This window comes from Salvelinus sp. IW2-2015, linkage group LG27, assembly GCF_002910315.2.
Source record: "Salvelinus sp. IW2-2015 linkage group LG27, ASM291031v2, whole genome shotgun sequence".
Classification (NCBI taxonomy): domain Eukaryota; kingdom Metazoa; phylum Chordata; class Actinopteri; order Salmoniformes; family Salmonidae; genus Salvelinus; species Salvelinus sp. IW2-2015.
This window is the reverse complement of record NC_036867.1, coordinates 29,235,288-29,254,554: the sequence shown is the minus strand read 5'-3', so window position 1 is coordinate 29,254,554 and position 19,267 is coordinate 29,235,288. Positions and strand designations below refer to the sequence as shown.

At 42.9% G+C, this 19,267-nt stretch overlaps 2 protein-coding genes across 3 annotated transcripts in view; both read right to left on the bottom strand.

Annotated features, from left to right (window-relative positions):
• Window positions 1–1,637, bottom strand: part of LOC111953795 (ATP synthase-coupling factor 6, mitochondrial) — a 5,530-nt gene extending 3,893 nt beyond the window's left edge. The window contains exons 1-2 of one of the 2 annotated variants that reach the window (XM_023973292.2): window positions 1,536–1,637; window positions 925–1,095 (exon numbers count right to left, since the gene is read on the bottom strand). In XM_023973292.2, coding sequence (XP_023829060.1) covers window positions 925–1,094 — 170 coding nt within the window. In that variant the 5' untranslated portion in view covers window position 1,095; window positions 1,536–1,637. Of the gene's footprint in view, window positions 1–924; window positions 1,096–1,361 lie in introns of both variants that reach the window. The other variant, XM_023973293.2, reaches the window with a different exon arrangement.
• Window positions 1,638–7,254: 5,617 nt separating this feature from the next.
• LOC111953228 (amyloid-beta A4 protein-like) overlaps window positions 7,255–19,267 on the bottom strand; it is a 37,521-nt gene continuing 25,508 nt past the window's right edge. Inside the window, 10 exon segments of the mRNA XM_023972350.2 lie at window positions 7,255–9,295; window positions 9,982–10,128; window positions 10,820–10,965; window positions 11,239–11,463; window positions 14,547–14,646; window positions 15,079–15,207; window positions 15,339–15,524; window positions 15,694–15,768; window positions 16,036–16,169; window positions 18,932–19,099. Coding sequence (XP_023828118.1) covers window positions 9,194–9,295; window positions 9,982–10,128; window positions 10,820–10,965; window positions 11,239–11,463; window positions 14,547–14,646; window positions 15,079–15,207; window positions 15,339–15,524; window positions 15,694–15,768; window positions 16,036–16,169; window positions 18,932–19,099 — 1,412 coding nt within the window. The 3' untranslated portion in view covers window positions 7,255–9,193.

Genomic DNA, 19,267 nt, shown 5'->3' with positions numbered 1-19,267 from the left:
CTGCAAACAACAGTAGGGCTGTCCCCCCCCCAAGAATTTGTCTGTTCTGTGTTTTAGTCAAATCAACTGTATTCATTGAGCTTGTCTGACGCTTTAATCACACTGTTTGATTAGGCCGGGCTGTGTTACAACAACAAAAAAGACAGTAAGTGACTTTGACAATCACCTGTTGTCTCTCCTCCCTGCTGCAATGACCACCACAGAACATCAGTGTTTACTGTGCTCCGTCTCTCCGGAAGCCACTCCTCAGTAAAAGGCAATGACAGCCCGCTTGGAGTTTTCCAAAAGGCACTAAAGAACTGTATTCTGTGAGAAACAAGATTCTCTGGTCTGATGAAACCAAGATTGAACTCTGGGCCTGAATGGCAAGTGTCACATCTGGAGGAAACCTGGCACCATCCCTACGGTGAAGCATGGTGGTGGCACATGGGTGAGCTCAAGAAACCACATAACTAGTCAGCCCTATAATTATAATACCCTATAATGAGTCAGACATGTATACCCTATAAACACACCTTCAGCATCCTATGCGTTTCATAAATCTTGCCATCTAGACATATAGGGCCGGGTTCAGAAGGGGCACAACATTGAGGAACGTTCAGATAGAAATATATTATGTAAAATAAACTCTACTCTGACATGTACTGTATAATCAAGAATCAAGTCTGACAGCTCTGTTCCTGACATTTCTATTTGCAACGTCCCAGAATGTTCACCTACTGAACATATGGCCCAGCCTTCTACAAATAGCTCTGCAGTGCTAAAAGGACGTGCAGACTCCCTGCCACCATCTCTGTCATGACATCACGGGTCATTACACTTAAGCCTAGCTAACTTTTAGCCTACCAACATGAAGAAACATGTCAATTAGAGTAGGCCAGCAGTGACAGTAGGACAAATAGTGCGGTTATTTATTGCACTCACTTGCTCTTGGTGCTGTAGTCGCGGATCTTATCTAGGAATAGTTTCTGGATAGGGTCCAAGTCCTTGGCCCGGTTGAAGAGAACAGCAGACAGGCCGATATTCCTGCGCAGTGTCAATGACACCGCGGAGCGGAGCAGCGAGGACAGACGGAATAGTTTATGAAGCGCCATACTGTCAAACAGAGAGAGGGACAAATTACAACAGTTAACTTTGAGAGTAACGCTAGCAAACTAGTTAAAACTGAACATGGAACGTTATATTACCGGCGGAAGCTAAACGGTGCATGTACAGTAGCTAGCTGAAGTTAACGGTTCCTAGCTAACTTAGCTACTGTAGATAACGTTAGCTGACGGCTGTGGAAACCCAACCCTGTGCATATCTTCCATACATGCATCTGAAGCAACAACAACAAAAATACATGACACTAGCTAACTTACAGTATTTGGTGAAGTTACAGTATTAGWCGACCCTTGATAACGTTCCCTAGCTAGCTAGCACTCGCGTTATCATGTGTCTCTTACCAGCTAGCTATGACTTGTATTAGCATGAACATGTAAGATTTGTCGTTAATACAATTAAAAATTTAACTCTGCTGGAAAAACACCACTCACCTTGAATTTGAYACTAGTTCACAGAGTGATTTCCCCAATGTGATAAGCAGCTTTGCATTGTGGGTATTTTTTCAATCGGTCGTGTTCGCGAACATCAACGCGCGTCCTGCCTGCGCATGTCTACAGCGATGTTCTTTTCAGCACTACACATTTTTTATCATGGCAATGTGCACAGCTTTCATATCACTGACATAATAATTATGCTTTATTTTCTACCTTATTTGGTATTTTATTTCTGAAATGAAAATCAAACTAGTCTATGCCTTGAAGGTGCATGTCTTTGCCCCTGTGGCAAAGCACCAACTGTCACACAAAAAACATACTTGCTGGATTTACACAACTGATTTCGTCATTTGCTCAACTTCTTTGTACAGTACTCTACATGTGTTTGTTTTTCTTTAGGCTATTGACATTTGAATGTGCAGTAATCTACTGATTGTATTAATCTCATTAATCTGATTTTAGTTGTCTATGATCTCCTGAAATAAAATACATAATTGTAATACTATAATTAATACTATAATATTATAAATGCTATAAAAAATATAAAAAATCACCTTTATTTAACCAGGTAGGCCAGTTGAGAACAAGTTCTCATTTACAACTGCGACCTGGCCAAGATAAAGCAAAGCAGTGCGACAAAAACAACAACACAGAGTTACACATAAACAAACGTACAGTCAATAACACAATAGAAAAATCTATGTACAGTGTGTGCAAATGTTTTAAGATTAGGGAGGTAAGGCAATAAATAGGCCATAGAGGCGAAATAATTACAATTTAGCATTAACACTGGAGTGATAGATGTGCAGATGATGATGTGCAAGTGTAACGGATGTGAAATGGCTAGCTAGTTAGCGGTGGTGCGAGCTAGCAGCCTTTAAGTCGGTTACGTCACTTGCTCTGAAACCTAGAAGTAGTGGTTCCCCTTGCTCTGCAAGGGCCGCGGCCTTTGTGGAGCGATGGGTACCGATGCTTCGTAGGCGACCGTTGTTGATGTGTGCAGAGGGTATTTAAACCCTTAGTTTTCCTCAGTTCTTTGCTCTGTGTTTGAATGTTAGCACCCAGCCCCAGCCATGCTGTGAACTTTTGTTACTCCAGTTGGATTCTCTTGAGGTACTCTGTTTTTGTTCTCGTTTATTTATTTATTTTTTAGATTTTTCTTTTGAGGTTTTTTCCCCTGCTGTACTTACCACTTTTGTGGATTTACCTTGTGACTTGGAGGATATACCTTTTTTCTCTTGGAATTACTTTTGACGTTGTGGATTTATATTTTTGCCTGAAGTACTTTCCTTTTTACTTTATTAAAACACCGTCTCAAGTACTGCTGTGTCTGCCTCATCTTCTGGGTTCTGCCGACTATTAGTCGCTCAGTTAGCTAAGTGACTGTTTCTCTCACCGGAGACCCGAGTTCGTAACCAGGTCCTGACAGAATCACAGCCTACTTCGCCAAATGGGTGATGATTTAACAAAAGTGCATTCGCGTCAGGGTATATACAGCAGTTCGGGCCACCTGGCTCGTTGCAAACTGTGTAAAGACCGTAATTAATTTGCCAGAATTTTACATAATTATAACATAACATTGAAGGTTGCGCAATGTAACAGCAATATTTAGACTTAGGGTTGCCACCCGTTCGATAAAATACGTAACGGTTCCGTATTTCACTGAAAGAATAAACGTTTTGTTTTCGAAATGATAGTTTCCGGATTTGACCATATTAATGACCTAAGGCTCATATTTCTGTGTGTTTATTATATTATAATTAAGTCTATGATTTGATATCTGATAGAGCAGTCTGAGCGGTGGTAGGCAGCAGCAGGCTCGTATACATTCATTCAAACAGCACTTTCCTGTGTTTGCCAGCAGCTCTTCGCAATGCTTGAACAGCACAGCGCTGTTTATGACTTCAAGCCTATCAACTCCCGAGATTAGGCTGGCAATACTATAGTGCCTATAAGAACATCCAATAGTCAAAGGTATATGAAATACAAATAGTATAGAGAGAAATAGTCCTATAATTCCYATAATAACTACAACCTAAAATGTCTTAACTGGGAATATTGAAGACTCATGTTAAAAGGAAGCACCAGCTTTCATATATTCTCATGTTCTGAGCAAAGAACTTAAACGTTAGCATATTGCACTTTTCCTTTTTCCTCCAACACTGTGTTTTTGCATTATTTAAACCAAATTGAACATCTTTCATTATTTATTTGAGACAAAATTTATTTGATTTATGTATTATATAAAGTTAAAATAAAAGTGTTCATTCAGTATTGTTGTAATTGTCATTATTACAAATATATATATAAAAATCTTCAGATTTTGTCAGAAAACTTCAGACCATTCAAAACCTTAACATCAAGATTGCAGACAGACTCGCCACGTACACAAACACACACTAGATACATGAACTTTCAGGATTGAGAACAGTAGAGGAGAGGATGGCTGTTCTGGGGTGCAGGTTTACCCTCAGGTCGGTGGACATTCCATCTCTGAAACCCATGATTCGGTGGAACAAGCTGTCCCGCCCAGATTTGTATCCAGCATTGAGCATATCACCTTTAAACCTCTTTAAAACATTTTTTTAGAGTGGATATCTGATGGATTTTATACACTCTTATTCCCACTGATACAGTTGAAGTCAGAAGTTTACATACACCTTAACCAAATACATTTAAACTCAGTTTTCACAATTCCTGACATTTAATCATAGTAAAAATTCCCTGTCTTAGGTCAGTCAGCATCACCACTTTWTTTTAWGAATGTGAAATTTCAGAATAATAGTAGAGAGAATAATTTATTTCAGCTTTTATTTCTTTCATCACATTCCCAGTGGGTCAGAAGTTTACATACACTCAATTAGTWTTTGGTAGCATTGCCTTTAAATTGTTTATCTTGGGTCAAACGTTTCGGGTAGCCTTCCACAAGCTTTCCACAATAAATTGGGTGAATTTTTGCCCATTCCTCCTGACAGAGCTGGTGTAACTGAGTTGGGTTTTTAGGCCTCCTTGCTCGCACACACATTTTCTATAGGATTGAGGTCAGGGCTTTGTGATGGCCACTCTAATACCTTGACTTTGTTGTCCTTAAGCCATTTTGCCACAACTTTGGAAGTATGCTTGGGGTCATTGTCCATTTGGAAGACACGTTTGCGACCAAGCTTTAACTTCCTGACTAATGCCTTGAGATGTTGCTTCAATATATATAGGTCTTCGCCTATATACTGAGTTTAAAGGTAGGAAATACATCCACAGGTACACCTCCAATTGACTCAGGCTAATTGACATCACATATCAGAAGCTTCTAAAGCCATGACATAATTTTCTGGAATTTTCCAAGCTGTTTAAAGGCACAGTCAATTTAGTGTATGTAAACTTCTGACCCACTGGAATTGTGATACAGTGAATTATAAGTGAAATAATCTGTCTGTAAACAATTGTTGGAAAAATTACTTGTGTCATGCACAAAGTAGATGTCCTAACTGACTTGCCCAAACTATAGTTTCTTAACAAGAAATTTGTGGAGTGGTTGAAAAACGAGTTTTAATGACTCCAACAAAATGTATGTAAACTTTCGACTTCAACTGTAACTATTTGTTCAGCACTTTTGAAATGTACAGTGACAGAATTGAGAACATGGGCCGTTCTTACATTCTCCCTGTACATTAAGTCAGAACCGTAAGATAAATAAAGGGGGCATAGAAGCAGACAATGAAAGCTCTTACAATATTCAATGATTACATTTCTCTAGAACATGCTCTAGGCTACATGTGCAGAACAGTAGGCTATGAGGGGGAAAGGGACCAAATTATTAGGGTGAGACACAAGGGCTACTAACAGCTTACTACACAACATACACTTAGTATTACTTTCTTAGCTACAGTATACATATCTCCCTGGCATATTACATTATTTATGCAGCAGCATACAATACATTTTTGGACTCAACTTGTTGTGCTGTGCTCACTTAAGGAAGGTGGCAAACTTTGTCATCAATGTCTGGCATTCTCTGGATTTATGGTGCTTTCAAGACAACTGGGAATGACAACAAGGTCGAATCATCACATCAGTGATCTTCAGGTCGGAGCTCTAGAAAGAGGCACGAGTTCACCACTTGGAATTCCGAGTTGTATGACCGAGTTGGAGCTAGTTTTTTTCGGAGTTCCCAGTTGTCTTGAACTGACTGAAGTCTGAGATCACCCAGTTCCGACGTTTCCAGTTGTTTGAACATGGCAGAAGTCGTGCTGGATTGACAGCAATGCCATTGAAACAATCTTTTCTGTAGCCAATGACCTTGACATGATTTTCGAGCTCTCTCTGTAGATTTTGCTGTGACGTACTGTAGAGTCCCTATGAGTGACAGAACACTGAGCCAATCCCAGCACAACTAGAGAACATTACTAACCCCTATGCTCCGTATTTTCCACTGGCTGCCCCACCACCACAGACAGCACTGAGCTAGGCTGAAACACCTGCATTTTGGAGCTGCCTTACTCAAGAAAGCAAAAAAGTGAACTATTAACTTAATTATAACTTTTTTTGCAAACTGATATGTGACACATTATTTTGGCGTTAATACATGCAAAACAGGCAACAACAAAAAAGTTTATTTTAGCTAAACAGTTGGTGCTCTTCCCCACCTGCCCTGAATGATGGGTCACCACTGGGTATAATATTTGTTTATCTGTAACTTTCTCACTCATCATTACTCACGATTCATTCAGGACTGTCCGTAATTATGGTATTTTGCAGTACATAGGGTGCTTATATACCTTAAAAAGGAGCCAATAGTGTACCACATAGTCCACAGGTATGAAAATGTACACTTTTGCCTTTTTAGGGTACCACCACAGTGATAAAGCCATTTGTTCCTTTTAAGTGGCAAAAATGTACCTCTTCTCTATATCAAGTCCCTCACGTGTACACGCCTCTTTGCTATACCAATTTTGACACCCAACGGAGCAAATTCAGGGAGAAGCCCAGTCCAGGACTCAAACCTGGGCGCTGCAATTGTCAAGCTAATACCCTWACCATTACAACCAAGAGGTCTGTACCTCTTCACAAGGTCGCTCAGTGTTGCGTTATGGTCGCTACAATATTAAATTAGTTAGTTATTGTCACATGCTCTTATGTAAGCCTTTATAAAGACTTCAGAACTGGCACCAGACATGCTCAAACTTTAATATAACAATACACCACTTAAACTGGTACAACACATCCATTCAAGGTTGGTGAAAAACAACTGACTGAAAGCTACACCCCCACTAATCCACACGTCCAGAAGCAGAAATGTACCTTCACATGTGTACCTCTGAAGGTACATTGCGTATATTGATCTTTTGTACCCCAGGGAACAATACTGTACCCTAACCGTGTGTGTAAACAGTGCCTGCCGACATTTGGACTGCAGTGACCAGAATGAATTGAATGTTAAGTGTGTGTGAATGTGAATGTGAATGTGAATGTGAATCCACACACATGGGGAATTAAGGTGTGGTCTTTGTGGATCCACTAGGGGACAACACTTGTTTTTTCTCCTTTGGTACCTTATGCATCAGTAGAAAACAAAATCTAGATCAGGGAATCATTTGGTCCTGTGCTTAAAAGGAGGTAGTGCATAATTCATAAGAGCACACACTACAATTCTAAATGGGCTTTGACGGCAGTGAAAATATCCCCAACCCCCAAGACTTAGGAGCCATGACTCAGTGAGAGCTGTATGTAGATTCAAAACTTTATTTATGGAATACAGTGTAGAAAGCGTTTTTCCAGTCAAAGCAAATGGCTTGCACAATTACACACAGTGGAAATAAAGCCACAGAGAAATAAAAAGGAAGAAACCCTGCTCTCTCTCATTCCATACTGCCTTATTCTGGCTATAGTGAGGTAATGCATCCTCTGAAAACCCAAGCAAAGGACTGACCCACCTGCAGCAGTGTGTGATGCACACAGCTCTACACACCACCACAACACTGCCTACCTCTAGTACTGTGTCGCAAAATGGCACCCTATCCCCGGCCGATATTTTTGCACTACTCCTCACTGAAACTGTAGTCCATCCAATTATTGATGGCCCTGCTACCCCCTAAAAGTTGCCTTATAGGCCATGGTAGAGGTCGTCGTATGGCTGGCTCTAGACAAGTGCTTGAGAGAGGTGAGTAGCATGCCTGAAGTATGGGAAAGATGGGAGGAGGGTGGTTGGAAATTCATTTTACAGACTGCCTGTCTGACTATCCATCTGGAACAGCTAGTAATTCCCTCTACCTCAATCCTTCCTTCCTTCTCTCAATCTTTCACATGCACACCCCCCAGGAACTGATCCTGCTCTGTTTTATAGTCTCAGCAGAGAGAGAAAGATGAGCCGAAGGAAGAAAGGAACAGATTGGGAAGAGTAAGTAAGCCCAAAATGGTATTGGGTTGTTCTTGTATATCACAAACAATGTACAGAGAAGAGTGTTGTTCATTTCTGCGGAAACATAGAACCGGAACAAGAACACTAACTAGACTGGAGAACACACAGAATCATCCACCCTCCTCCCTCCATTCTCCCCTTCCCCCGGCTGGAACCGGCCTTCCCGCCACATCTTAAAAAATACAAAAAACACGACAACATGGAATCAAAAAAAGAAATACAAAATTAAATAGGGCTGCAAAACGCAATAGGATGCCAACGCAATAAACTAAAGATAATAATCATAAATCTAATAATAATATACATACGGATCTAGCCAACCCCCCGCAGTTTTAGGAACATAGCATGGTTGAAATAAAAAAGGAAGAAACTTTCAAATCCAAAAATCACAGAACTCTCTTACAGTGTATTTAACATGATATCCAAGCAGAGATTCACCGAGATTCATATTTTTTTTTTAATCCAACGTCATTTAAGTCACGTGATCACGAGAAAGATAGTAAATGTACAATCCTGCTAGAATGATAATCTCTATGTGAGAATCTCTCTGGAGACGCAGAAAGATATTTTTTATTTACCAATAATAACCCCGTCGTAATTTGTCATCATGCACTAAATAGGAACAGCTAYTTTGTTACATTACACACAATTTTTAAAAAAGACGTTATTTTCTCTTTACATATGATTTTTCTTCTTCTAATTTTCCTTTCTTTTTTGAAAAACAAAACCGGAAACGATAGAATAACTAAAATAAAGAGCTCATTCAGAGTACATCATCATTATTATCATTTTAGCCTTGTGTGACCTAACACAGCACAGCTGTCGTATGAACGCACAGAGAAGGAAAGCGGGAGGGAGGAAGGATAGGAGGCGGCTTCATTGACCCATAGACCTCACCTATTCCCCAGTGTAGAGAGAATGCAGTAGTGTAGGGTTGGGGACAGTGTGGCTGGCACTACAGCCAGAGAATGCCCCCTTAAATAACTGGTCTGGAGTCAGATCTMCCTACCCAAGTCCATTCCTCAACTCATTTCAAGTCAAACTAAAAACTGACTCTGGACCAGTGTTGAAGGGGACARTCTCCATCTACACCAGGAGTGATAGTGGTGTCTGGTTCCAACCTGCACTGCTTGAGGGTAGGATAGGGTTGGTTTGGAGTGGGGATAGCGTTAAGGGCGTAGGGGTGTGGAGGGTTAGAGGGGTTGGGTAGCCGTCAAAGGGGTGAGAGGGGGTTTGTCATTCCTTAGTTCTGCATCTGCTCAAAAAACTTGTAGGTGGGGTTCTCATAGCCGTTCTGCTGCATCTTGGACAGGTGGCGCTCCTCAGGGGTGACTGCTGCATCCACCTGCAGAACAGAGAGAGATGTGTTACACACAAAATATGGTATGTCCTCGAACACCAGGGGTGTCAAAGTCATTCCACTGAGGGCAAAGTGTCTGTGGATTTTTGTTTTTTCAGTTCAATTAAAACTTAGACAACCAGGTGAGGGGAGTTCCTTACTGATTATTGACTGTAATTCATCAATCGTGTACAAGGGTGGAGYGAAATCCCGCAGACAGTCGTCCATCCGTGGAATGAGTTTGACACGTGTCATACACTATTGCCGTTTTTTTGTTGTTGTTGTTGTTAAACGAGTGGGGGCGGTTCCCACTCCTTACATGTTTACTGATGCAGTAGGATGGATTCGTACCCATGCTGACACGGTACATGTGCACTTTTTACCTTCTACACAGACTTTAGATTCAAGTCTCAAACAAACTCATAAACAACAGAAATAGAGACAGGAAACACTGAGCCAAAGTCAAAAACAGTACACGCATGCATAGCATATATTTTACTACCCTTGTGGAGACCTAAAATTGATTTCCATTCAAAATCCTTTTGTCCTAATCACAAACCTAACCCTACCTCCTAACCCTAGCCTTTGTTCTTGTGGGAGAATTGTTTCACTATCCTTGTGGGGACGTTTAGGGGATTTCCGGTACCCACTAGGATAATAATACAAGTCCACACATCTCCTCTACCCCTCACCTCGACGACTCCATGGTGGATGGACGTGTACTGCTTCTTCCTCAGCATCACCAGGGTGATGACGATGACGGTCGCTATGACGATGCCTCCCACCATCAGCCCGATGATGGCGCCCTTGTTAGAGCCGACATCCTCGGCGAAGAACACCTAGAGAGAGGAGAGAAACAGAGGGAGAGTGAGAAAAAGAGAGGGACTGTAAATCACACTGCACAACCAATCACAAATACTGACTGGATTTATGGACAGATCTGGGGTCAGGAGTTCAAGGCATTAAGGTGAAATTAAGTTGGAGAGAGTATGAATAATTTGGGGTTTGGACAGAATACAAAAGACGTGATTAAGGTTCAGAGTTGGGATTAAGGTTCAGAGTTACATTATCAAGGGATTTTAGAGGTAAGCTTAAAGTTATGTTATACAAGATGATTGTTACGTAATTATTTCCCTTATTAAATGAGGAAAATTGTAAATGTATAAGAGATTTAATTGGGCACAAAACTCATTTTTGGAAGTGTGAATGTGTGTGTGTTGCGTTTTCAATTTCTGACAGTGTTCATCTGAGGACAATTATAAATTAGCGCTGGTGTGAAACTAACATCCTGGCATCGTAGACGCCAGTTACCAACCCTGGTCGCCTTGGTTACCATGCCAATGGTCAGCCAATACATATGAATAGACATATGGATATACCCATATGGGCATGGATACAGTCATGGATATGTCTGGGATAACTCCATGATGCTTGTATCTGCGGCCATTTATGAAAAGAGTGCAAATATACAAAATGGAGTGGTGTGTATGTGTACCAGCTTTGGTGGTATGTGTGTGTGTGTATAGATACCAGTTTCTGGTGGTGCACTTCGAATCCGGTGCTGTGCCTCTCCTCTGCCTCCATCCTGAGCTCAGGGATCTCCTCTGGCTTCAGACCAGACACTGGTCGTGTTGGAAAGCCTCTATCAGGAAAAGGGCGGGCATCCACAGGTTCAACTAGGGAGAGAGCGAAAGTGAAAAGGGAGGATGAGTATTTTCTTAATATAGTTTCACTTTGATCTCATCCCTGTCAAGACCCTGACAGCTGTCTACAATCAGTTATGGATCCGGTACATTTATATATATATATATTTATAACATGGTTCTATGTATAGTACACCTACCCTGGTTCTGTCTATTCCCACCCTGATTATGGGTGTATACCCTGGTAGTCTGTACTATACCTACCCTGATTCTGGGTGTATTGATCATAGCTTAAGGCACACCTACCCTGGTTATCTGTGTTGACCTGGTTGAAGCTCTCGGGGTGGATGAAGCCCAGTCCGTCCAGGCCCATGTCCAGGTCTTCTTCCTGGGGCAGCAGGTCCAGGGAAGCCCTGGTGCTGTCTGGAAGACTGTCGGGCATCAGGGCGTCATTTCCGTAGCTCACCCGCACGTCACTCTGCAGGTTGGACAGCTGCTGGGCCATATCTGCCTGCTCCTTCTGCAACAACTCTGGAGAGGGAAGGAGAGAGGGAGGGGAAGAGGAGACGGAGGAAAAGGAAGAGAATAAGGTGGGAGAAAGAAGAAAATAGAAAAAAGGGGAAGAGGGTGAAAGACAGCAGCAGAGGGAGGATGAAGAGAGAGAGAGAGATAAGAATAGAAAGGGGAGGATGGAAGGTGTAAGAAACAAGGAAAACCAGGGTAGAGAGAAAAGGAGAGAAAACAACGCTGTTGCATTAGAATGGTAAATGACTAACTGAACAATTACGATTATTTATTAGTACATACAAAGACAACAAAATAGGATCAATAGAATATGGATAAGTCCCAAATGGCCACCATTTCCTATATACAGTGCATACGGAAAGTATTCAGACCCCTTGACAATTTTCCATGTTTTGTTACGTTATAGCCTCAGGGACTATGGTGGTCTACTTGAAACATGTAGGTATTACAGACTCAGTCAGGGAGATGTTGAAAATGTCAGTGAAGACACTTGCCAGTTGGTCCGCGCATGCTTTGAGTAGACGTCCTGGTAATCCATCTGGCCCCGCGGCTTTGTTAATGTTGACCTGTTTAAAGGTTTTATTCACATCGGCTACCGAGAGCGTTATCACACAGTCATCCAGAACAGCTGGTGCTCTCAAATGCTTCAGTGTTGCTTGCCTCGAAGTGAGCATAAAAAAGGCATTTAGCTCGTCTGTTTCCCTTTGTAGTCTGTAATAGTTTTCAAGCCCTGCCACATTCGATGAGCATCAGAGCCGGTGTAGTAGGATTCAATCTTAATCCTGTATTGACGCTTTGCTTGTTTGATAGTTTGTCTGAGGGCATAGCGTTATTTCTTATAGGCGTCCAGATTAGTGTCCCACTCCTTGAAAGCGGCAGCTCTAGCCTTTAGCTCGATCCGGATGTTGCCTGTAATCCATGTCTTCTGGTTGGATATGTACGTACGGTCACTATGGGGACGACGTCGTCGATGCACTTATTGATGAAGCCGATGACTGAGGTGGTATACTCCTCAATGCCATTGGATGAATCCCGGGAACATATTCTAGTCTGTGCTAGCAAAACAGTCCGCTCCATCTGACCACTTCCGTATTGAGCAAGTCACTGGTACTTCCTGCTTTAGTTTTTGCTTGTAAGCAGGAATCAGGAGGATAGAATTATGGTCGGTTTTGCCAAATGGAGGGCAGGGAAGAGCTTTGTATGCATCTGTGTGTGTGGAGTAAAGGTGGTCTAGAGTTTTTTTCCCACTGGTTGTGACATGCTGGTAAAAATGTGGTAAAACTGATTTAAGTTTGCCTGCATTAAAGTCCCTGGCCACTAGGAGCGACGCTGCTGGGTGAGCATCTTCTTGTTTGCTTATGGCCTTATAGAGTTGGTTGAGTGCGCACTTAGTGCCAGCATAGGTCTTTGGTGGTAAATAGACGGCTACGAATATTACAGATGATAACTCTCTTGGTAGATAGTGTGGTCTACAGCTTATCATAAGGTACTCTACCTCAAGCAAGCAATACCTCTAGACTTCTTTAATATTGGACATCGTGCACCAGCTGTTATTGACAAAAGGACACCCCCCCCCTCACCCCTTGTCTTACCAGACGTAGCTTCTCTGTCATAGACTGTTCTCTGCTACCGCACGGAAAACGGTACCGGAGCACCAAGTCCAGCTCTAAAAGGCTTCTTAACAGCTTCTACCCCCAAGCCATAAGACTCCTGAACAGCTAATCAAATGGCTACTCGGACTATTTGCATTATCCCCCCATCCCCATTTTTACGCTGCTGGTAAGCTCTGTTTACTATCCATGCATAGTCAATTTACCTCTACATATTACCTTAATTACATCGACTAACCGGTGTCCCGCACATTGACTCTGTACCGGTACCCCCTGTATATAGCATCTCGCTATTTTATTGTTGCTCCTTACTTATTAGTTATTTTTCTATTTGTCTTATAACTATTTTTTACTTCAGTTTATTTTWAAAAATTGCATTGGTTAAGGGCTTGTAAGTAAACATTTCACTGTAAGGTCTACACCTGTTGTATTCGGTGCATGTGACAAATAACATTTGATTTGAAGACAATGCAGCAGTGGCTTTGAGACAAGTCTCTGAATGTCCTTGAGTGGCCCAGCCAGAGCCCGGACTTGAACCCGATCGAACATCTCTGGAGAGACCTGAAAGATAGCTGTGCAGTGACGCTCCCCATCCAACCTGACAGAGCTTGAGAGGATCTGCAAAGAAGATTGGAAGAAACTCCCCAAATCCAGGTGTGCAAAGCTTGTAGCGTCATACCCAGGAAGACTCAAGGCTGTAATCGCTGCCAAAGGTGCTTCAACAAAGCACTGAGTAAAGGGTCTGATTACTTATGAAATTGTGATATATATATATATTTTTTTATACATTTGTAAAAATGTATAAAAACCTGTTTTTGCTTTGTCATTACGGGGTATTGTGTGTAGATTGATGAGGGGGGGGAAAACGATTTAATCCATTTTAGAATAAGGCTGTAACCTAACAGAATGTGGAAAAAGTCAAGGGCTCTGAATACTTTCAGAATGCTCTGTAGGTACATTACGGGCCCTGGTCAAAAGCAGTGCACTATATAGGGACTTCCTCAGGCACTTCACTTGAAACACAATGTCACGCTCTGTTCTCATTTGTTTTAATGAAAGGAGAAAAGCAAACCAATGTCTGTGTTGCTGGGAGGCGGTGTGTGTGTGCGAGCAGAGGGCAGGGGAGCAGCCTGAGARGAGGGGAAACTAGACAGAGTCCGAGACTGACTCAGACACAGATGGTTCGGTGACGCACACAACTCAAGACCCAGACAAACACAGAGAGGGAGGGAGTGGGAAGGAGACGTTATAGTTATTGATTTGACGGAGGTGGAGGCGAGAATTGAGAGATGTCATGATGTTATATGATTATCTGTATCACGAATGACAGTGAAAGTGGATGAGGGTTTTGTGGATATAAACTATGGATAGTGGTTGGTGACAGTGTGGTTACTGGTTCATATGAGTTAATGCTTGCACACAGACCCGGTCAACCTTTACCTGGTTAATGAAGGAGAGAAGAGACTGAAAATAACTCACCAACTTGGTCCTGGATATCGTCGGCCACTCCGGGCACCTTGTAGAGCAGACCCAGGGACTGGTTCATCCTCTCCTCAATCACACGCAGGTGGGTCAGTACCTACAAGTACATTTGAATGCTATTTAATAAAAAGCTATCTTCGGTGAGCCGTACACTGTACATGTCAGGAGTTTACCAAAATACTCTTCAGCGGTGTATAGGCGTTTATGCGTGTGAGCACATTTTTTGCATTGGGAGTGGATGCGAACTGTGGTTTCTAGGTTTATTATTTTATTTGGTACAAATGGCAAATATTTTGTTTTTTTCTGCACTGGGGAGGAGTAGAAGGCGCTCAACCAACGTGAGATGAGGTGCGTGCAAGTAATAAGAGAATCAATAAAAATCTTTATTCATCTAATTCGAGTTCAAATCAAATTGTTTCGGCCTTCACTGGCCTTCATGAGAATGACAACAAAATGACTGTCACCATGTAAAACACATTAAAATGTTTTTTTATTTTTATTTTAAAAAGGGCCTTAGTGGGCTTATTACCTGGGGTCGGATCTGTGCGGCCTTCTTGGGGTCGACCATGCGGACGTGCTCAAAGTGTTTAAGGGTGTGCTGTCTGTCCTTCTGCTCTGCACGGACATACTTCTTCAATAGGCTGAACACATGACGAGGCTAGAGAGAAGGAGAAGAAGGGAAAAAGGGAGAGAGAGATATGAGTCAGAACATCAGTCTGTGTGTGGGAGGATTAAGACAATGGGAGGATGATCCATATGTACTTTGTGTGTGTGTGTGTGTGTCCCTACCCTGGGTGGCTGGGCAGTTAGGTGGCTGTCTCTTATACACATCTAGATGTGTATAAGAGACAGCACAAGGGCCAGGCGGCGATGGTCATTGAGCAGGGCCTCAACCCGGGCCATGTGAGTCTCAACCAGCTGCTGCCTCTCACTGGCTGCCTCCTGCTCCAGGGCCTCTACCTTCTCCTGGAAACGCTGTGTGATACACACACACACACACACACAAATAAAAATGATAGACAGTAAGAATCCCGAACACCACCACGCTATTATCAAATATTCAGACACACAACACCTATGGACATTGACAGTCACTGATTTAGCATTTATTAATATGTTTGAGTATGCTCTGTGTGTGTCTGACCTGGATGACAGCCTTCTTATCAGCACGAGGTAGACTCTTGGCCTCCCGCTCTGCCTCCTCCCACTCCCTCATCACCTACACACATGCAAGAAGAAAGACAGGTTAATGCTGTATCTAACCCTTTCCTCTCCCTACCCTTCTCTTTCTTTCCTTCCTTTCCATGTATTTTCACCTCGACAGTGTCTTCGCTTCCACCCTTCCCTCTCCCTTCCTCACTCTCGACCCTCCCCAACCTCACCCCTTCTCCCTCCACTCTCAACCGCTCTTCATCTCCCCCCCTTCTTCACCCCACCCTCCACCTTTGCCCTCCCCCCTGTACCCTTCTCGCTCCCTCTATCTTACCTGGGACATCCTCTCGCGGTGTTTGGCCTCCAGGCTCTCCTTGGCCTTGGCGAAGTGGGCGTGTTCGTTGTCATCCCCAGGTGTCTCCAGATAACGGTCCACGGCGTTGGGAGAGCTGGGGGCGGCGGTGGGCACTGGGTGGTGGGGCGGGGGCAGGGTAGATGGACATGGAGGAGAGGGGTAAGGGTGTAATTGAGGAGAGAGATGGAGAGAAATTTAGAAAATGACTCCTGTATTATGGTCTTCAGATATCCCCATCGTTCCTTCACCCCCCCCATTTATTTTTCTGTTTCTTCTTTCATTGCTTTCTTCTTCAAAATCCAGACCTTTTCCAGAGTGACTTACAATAAGTGCCTTCAGATTATTTGATTTAACTTGATTGCAATAAGGAACCGGAGGCAGTAATATAATACCAATAAACAAAGTAAAAACACAGAAGTTCCAAGCTACCAACACTATGTAGCAGCTCCATAACAGCAGACACTAAAGCTAGATAACTAAAATAATACTAGTGTTAGCAACAACAGGTTGGTTAGTGATTCATCGAGCGAGTGAACGAGAGTAAACAATACAGAGTGAAAAAGCAGAGGTGAGCGTTTGGGTGTCTGTGTCCGGGTTGGAGGACTCCAGATTTCATGCTTATTCCCTACTGATTCCGGGAATCTTCCAACTGCGATTTCTGCAAAACCTTTTGGGGTAGTTACCAGAATTTTTTAAAACCTAGTCTCTTCCATTAAATGTGACTGCCATAGACATTCCAAGTCATTTGGATGTTTGATTAAAATCTTCTCTAGAATATAGTTACTTTAGCAATTCCCCCATTTATTCTACTACAGAAGAACCTACTAAAAAGCTGTTATGCCTTAAGGCTGGGATACCTTGCATGACCTGTATCTATCTGTTTGACATTAAAAAGTAAATCGCTTTCATTTATGTAATATCATTCTGAGTGTAACGATGTTGTGAAATACCCTCAGGTTAAAGTATGAGTATGTATGTATGTATCACATTACGTGACATACCTATCATCATCATCAGTCCTTGATTAAACTGCATAAATGTATTATTTCTAACATTATTACATAAATGAATAAGGAAGTGATGATTTGATACATCGGAACCTATGTGTGTGTGTGTGTGTGTGTGTGTGTGTGTGTGTGTGTGTGTGTGTGTGTGTGATAAGCTTGTTTTTTGGTTTTAGTTTGTCTCCCAGAGATTAGCACATGACTTCATTTCACAGACACTCAATAGTCCCAAAACAACCAAGAGCAGTTTGCGATCCGAACAAAGCAGAACCATTAATACAATTCTAACTTGGAAGTCTAAATTGGACTCTGCCCTGTGTTCGCTCTATGTGGCCATGATGTAATTAATGGATACAGTCATACAAGCCAAGCCTAAACAAGGGAGTCCCGTCTTTAGTTCTGAACGCAGTGTGATCCCTTGGCTTTGACCCCGCTGTGAACGCTTGTTGATCATGCAGTGACCGCTCGACGACCATGTGAAAGGTGAGGGTGCGAGGTGCAGAGGGAGTGTGTGAGGGTAGAGGGTTGCTAGTTGGTGGAAACACAAGCTGTAGTCTCGTTCCCATACTATAGAACTGTCTTTCACACCTCCGATATGTTCAACCAAGTGGACATCTCACACGCGCGCGCTCACACACACACAGAATTTCAGACGCTGCTACAGAGAAGGTGAGATGGAGTGAAAAACAGGATTAGTGAAAGATAAGAGACTGTATTGAAAGAGAAAGTAGGAGGAGGMGGCGAGAGTGAACCATCGCTGGTTGGATCATATGTTCTCGTTCACACACACACACTTGACTGTCATGTGACTGCCTCCCACAACACTCAAATCAGCGTGAGAGAGAAACCCCCACACACGCATTGTTCGCTCATACGGAATCAGTGGAAAAACAGGTGAAATCACTTGTTTTCATGTCTTCTAAAACCCACAAACCGGTTAAAAGATAAGTGTGTGAATGTATTCGTCCATGTGTACAGTAAACTAGGGTTGGGCGGTATCTAGATTTTCACAGTCATACCGTTTCTGTACCATACCGGGGTATACAGTATTACTGAATGTACACACAAAACAATTTAGGTAACAAGCTTCATCTTTACATCTAGCCCCTTAGCTAGCAGTTAGCAAACTGGATAACATTTATTTGACACATCTTAGATTTGTTATATACTTAACTTATGGTTATAAGCCGTGGCGTAGCACGCAACCCCGCGAGGCAGGGGTATAGTATAAACACATGTATTATTTTTAACGGTATTGAAAATCATACCGTCTGTATTTCAAAATACCCCGGTATATCGCCTAAGCCTACAGTAAACACACAATGCTTGGCGGTTAGTGAGACCAGAGTGGTTAGCGGCTAGCAGACATGGTTATTGTAGTTAGCACCAAAGTAGCCAGACGGCTAGGGCCAGATACTAGCTAGATGGCTAACCAGAAACTAGCTAGCAGATGTGGACACTAACAGTGCTACACACAGACAGACAATTAGGCAAGAAGCTCTGCTGTCCGTGTGACAGACTTACGGATGATGCTGCAGACAGACAGGCAGTACAACAAGATGTAGTTAAGTGAGACCACAGGTTAGCGAAAACTAGCGAGGTTAACAGCTAGCTAGTCAGAGGTAACTAGCCGGCATGGACACCACACGCAGACAGACAAGTAGTCTGTGTGACTGACTTACTAACAGTGCAGCCGCAGACAGGCAGTACAAGTGGTGGTTAGTGAGACCAGAGGTTAGCATGTAACGTGAAGTAGTATTAGCGTGGTTAGCAGCTAGCTAGCTAGCCAGAGGGCTAACGGCAGAGGCAAGCTTTCAGACGTGGACACGCAGACAGACAGGTAGATAGGATGCTGTCTGTGACTGACTTACTGACGTTGCTGCATACAGACAGGCAGTACTCCTCCGACTCAAAGTTATTGCGGTTGCCACCGCAGCCGCCATAGATGAACTGGGCACAGCGGCCCTCCTCGTGGTCAAAGTACCAGCGTGCAAGCATGGCACGGCATGGGCCCGTCTCCGCATTCGACCAACACACCTCTGGTGGGGGGGGACGAGGAGCCGTCAGCACACACACACACAGTGCGAGTCCCAAATGGCACTCGGCCTATTCCCTACATAGGCCTCTGGTCAAAAGTAGTGCACTATGAGCCTCGGTCAAAAAGCAGGTGGACTATATAGGGAATAAGGTGCCGTTTGGAAAGTATA